Raw genomic sequence first — 3,629 nt, forward strand, 5'->3', positions numbered from 1 at the left:
ACCTCTTCTTCTCTCTGCCTCGTCAATCCTTGAGGTGGCTGCCTCCAGTTTGTTATTCACCTCACCTATAGCCTTTTTTAACTCATCCGTTGATTCTTTGATGCTTTTCTCAACCCCAACGATTAATTTTATGACAAGTTTTTTAAATTCTTGATCCGGTATGTTGTCTATATCTGTCTTTAGCAGTTCTGTGGCTGTGACTTCATCCTGGAGTTCTTCAGGGGAGAGTTCCTTCGTTTTGTCATTTTTGCTAGTTTTCTGTCTCTTGTCACCTTTAGAAAGCTCATTGTGCACTGTGCACCTGTTAATATTTCTCTGTTGAAGGAGGCTTATTGACTCTCGAGGGCCTGTTGTTTCAGGAAATATTCTTTTAATGGTGTCTCTCAGTTTCTCTTGTTGTGCCTTTGAATATTTTATTTGCCTACTCAGCAATATTTGGGACTCGCTGTCATGCACACTTTGGCTTGTTTCTTGGTGTAGCCCTAAGAAGGAAAACAGACAGACACACACAGAGGGAACAGTAACACACAAACGCACAGACAAATCAAACAAACAAACACATTAAAAGGGGGAAAGAAAATAAAGAGAATGGAGAGAAAAGAGACAAAAAGAGGAGAAGAAGAAAAGAAAAAGAGAAAGAAAAAAATATAGGGGGTCAGAGAAAACAAAGGACAGTGGACAGTCTAAAAGTGTATGACCAGTTGTGGGGAGAGGTAGGGATGACATATAGGAGAATATACCTGGATAGCAGGAAGGTAAAGAAGAAAAAAAAAAAAGGGAAAAAGGAGAAAGGAAAATAAGGAGTAAAAATTTTTAAAAATTTAAGTTAAACATAATAATAATAAAAAATACGTACACAAGAAAGTGAAAAAAAATGAAGAAAAATAAAAAAATTATTTAAAAAGCAAAAAAACCCAACAACAACTAAAAAAAAAAACCAGCAGCTCCCCCTCGTGGATAGGCGTGGTTTGATGTGGTAGGTCTTGGAGGCTGTTCTCAGAGGCTTTGCCCTGGTGTCTGCAGAGATTAGATAGGCAGGCGTCACAAGGAGCTCTGCTGAACTATGAACAGTAGGCCACTCTAATGAGTCCAATCTCCTTTTGCCGCAGTTGAGCCGAGTTGTATTTTCCAGGCCCGCCTTGGTTCAAATTTCCAGTCCATGCACTTTTTATGCTTCCACAGATGAGATGTTTTTGTTTTGGTTGCTGGCTTCTTAGGGGGAGGAATCAATTTGTCTTGGCTCAGGCTGGGATTTCCGCTGCCCCTGCCTGGGGTGAGATGAGCAGCAGGCGGTGATGTGCGTGCCACCATCACAGACCCAACCCCCGGCAGGGATGGCAGGGATCACGTTTGCGTTGGGGGAGGAATGAGGGCGTAGCTGTTGCTGGAGGCAGTGCTGGGAGCTGCTGGAAATGAGCTGGGAGCTCCTGTAGCCTGCCTGCGTGCACCCAGGTCTCCACCACCAGCAACTCTCTGCCGGGATCATGCAGAGGTGGGGGCTATTTTTTCCCTGTTGGCACCCGGGATTCAGGGTTTGCATGGTCAATGCTGGGGGCGAGATGTGCCGTGGAAATGAGGTGCGTGCTCCCACTCCCAAAACCAAGGTTGAAGTGAGAACCCATGACACCTCTGCTGCAGTGGTCGTGGACTCTTTGCCAAGATGGCGCTAGGCTGGAAGCTGTTCCTTCCCTTGCACCACCTGGGTTCGGGATTTAGGCTACCCAGCAGTTATCTATGGAGTGATCTTCTCTTTCCAAGCGCAGTTAAGCATTCTTTACCTCTTCCCCAGAGACAGTACTATGAGCGAGTTTAGTCTCTCTGTCTCTTCCCTTTGTCTCTCGGGCTCCGTGCGCTTGCCCCACATTGGGCTGGGGCTCCCACCTCCCCTGCCCATCTCGGGCTGGCCCGTTTTCCAGTCTCCCCAGTTCGCACTACTCACTCAAGTATCCTTCAGGTTCTCAGCCTTCTGGAGTCCGTATTTTCTCCTGCTCTTGCAGATGAGAGTAATGTCCTTCTCAGTTCGATCAATGGGGCAGACGAAGTTTACAGAGCTCCCTTCCTCTCTGACATCTTTGCTCCTCCTCTCTCCTGTTTAGTTTCTTGACTTGGTTTTTGTACCTTTGCCTGAGAGAATTATTTTCAACTAATTATTGGCATTTAAATCCTAATTTAAACAAATTAATGTGACAGACACATTTAAGGTGATTATGAAATTAGCCACTGTTTTGTTTTCTCAGGTTAATGTGATTGACTTAAAAAATTACTTAGAGAAAAGGGAATTACTGAGAATTTCAAATTTTTAATTTGTCATATATTTTATTTGTTGATACATAAGTAAAGAAAATTAAATATAATCTGCTTAATCATATTAATGGATTTAAAATAAACTTTCTGGAATACATTAGAATTAATAATTAGTAAAGAATTAAAATATATTTCATATTATTTGGATCATGTTTTGCTTAAGATAGCATAACTATCATTTATCTCATTTCTTTTTCTATTCTTGTATTTTCAGCTAAAATTGACCAAGAGGCAGAGGAAAACTCATTGACAGAGACTCATAAATGGTGAGAAATTACTTTCCTTTGATATAAAAGTTTATTCTCAGAATAAGTTTATTAAACACTTAGTATGTTTTATCTGAAGGGACCAATTATTAGCTCAGTTTTTGTTTTCAAGCATAAAAAAGAAAGAAAGTAACAGATTAATTTAATATTATATTGAATTTCTGAATTTATTTTTATGACTCTAGATTCTGTACAAATCTGTTAAGTACCAAATTATTGTGAATAGCTTAGCACTTGAATGAGATTTAGGACTGTGGAAGTGCTAGAGAAGGAAAGATAGCAGGAACCTGTTTCATGAAAGAAGGGTGAAGGGTCTGGTTAATAGGAGACTATTCAGTTTGCACATTAAAAAGTAGGAGTATTGAATCACCATATTGTACACCAGAAACTAATATAATGCTGTATATCAACTATACTGGAATTTTAAAAAAAGTGAAGTCCTTAAATTATGACAAACATAAATGTCAGTTAGATGCATGAAAGAAAAACTGTCTAATGACCAAATTGTTAGTAAAAGAGGCATCTTATACTTAAACAATTCTGAAATTCAAAAATAACAATAATGAATTACATGAAACATTTCTCAAAGAAATAAATCTTTGTTCCATTTTTGTAACACTCTTACAGGACCATGTCAGCAATTAATAGTAATTCTATTCAGGAAGGCAACATAACCCTGGCCCGATGACCTTGGAGACCTTTTATGTGTTAGCTCTGTGATTTCAGGCCAATTCTATAACCCCAGGATACCAGTACCTACTCTGTAGGTGAGAATCAAGTTAGTTAATATTTGCCAGATGCTAAGTTTTTAGCAAATGATCAGTAGATGTTAATTGCTATATTATATTCACATTTTATCTTAATTAGAGATTAGAAAAAGTTTGGTGGTAGTAATAGAAACAGGCAACCGACAGAGTGGAAAAAGATAGTTGCAAATGACATATCAGATAAAGGGCTAGTATCCAAAATCTATAAGGAACTCACAAAACTCCACACCCAAAAAACAAATAACCCAGTGAAGAAATGGGCAGGAGACATGAACAGACACTTCTCCAAAGA

General features: G+C 39.3%; 1 protein-coding gene across 1 annotated transcript in view; it reads left to right on the forward strand.

The window, feature by feature from the left end:
• Positions 1-3,629, forward strand: part of FMN2 (formin 2) — a 370,023-nt gene that overhangs the window by 292,715 nt on the left and 73,679 nt on the right. The window contains 1 exon segment of the mRNA XM_029933337.1: positions 2,519-2,570. Coding sequence (XP_029789197.1) covers positions 2,519-2,570 — 52 coding nt within the window.

Source organism: Suricata suricatta, chromosome 3, assembly GCF_006229205.1.
Source record: "Suricata suricatta isolate VVHF042 chromosome 3, meerkat_22Aug2017_6uvM2_HiC, whole genome shotgun sequence".
Classification (NCBI taxonomy): Eukaryota; Metazoa; Chordata; class Mammalia; order Carnivora; family Herpestidae; genus Suricata; species Suricata suricatta.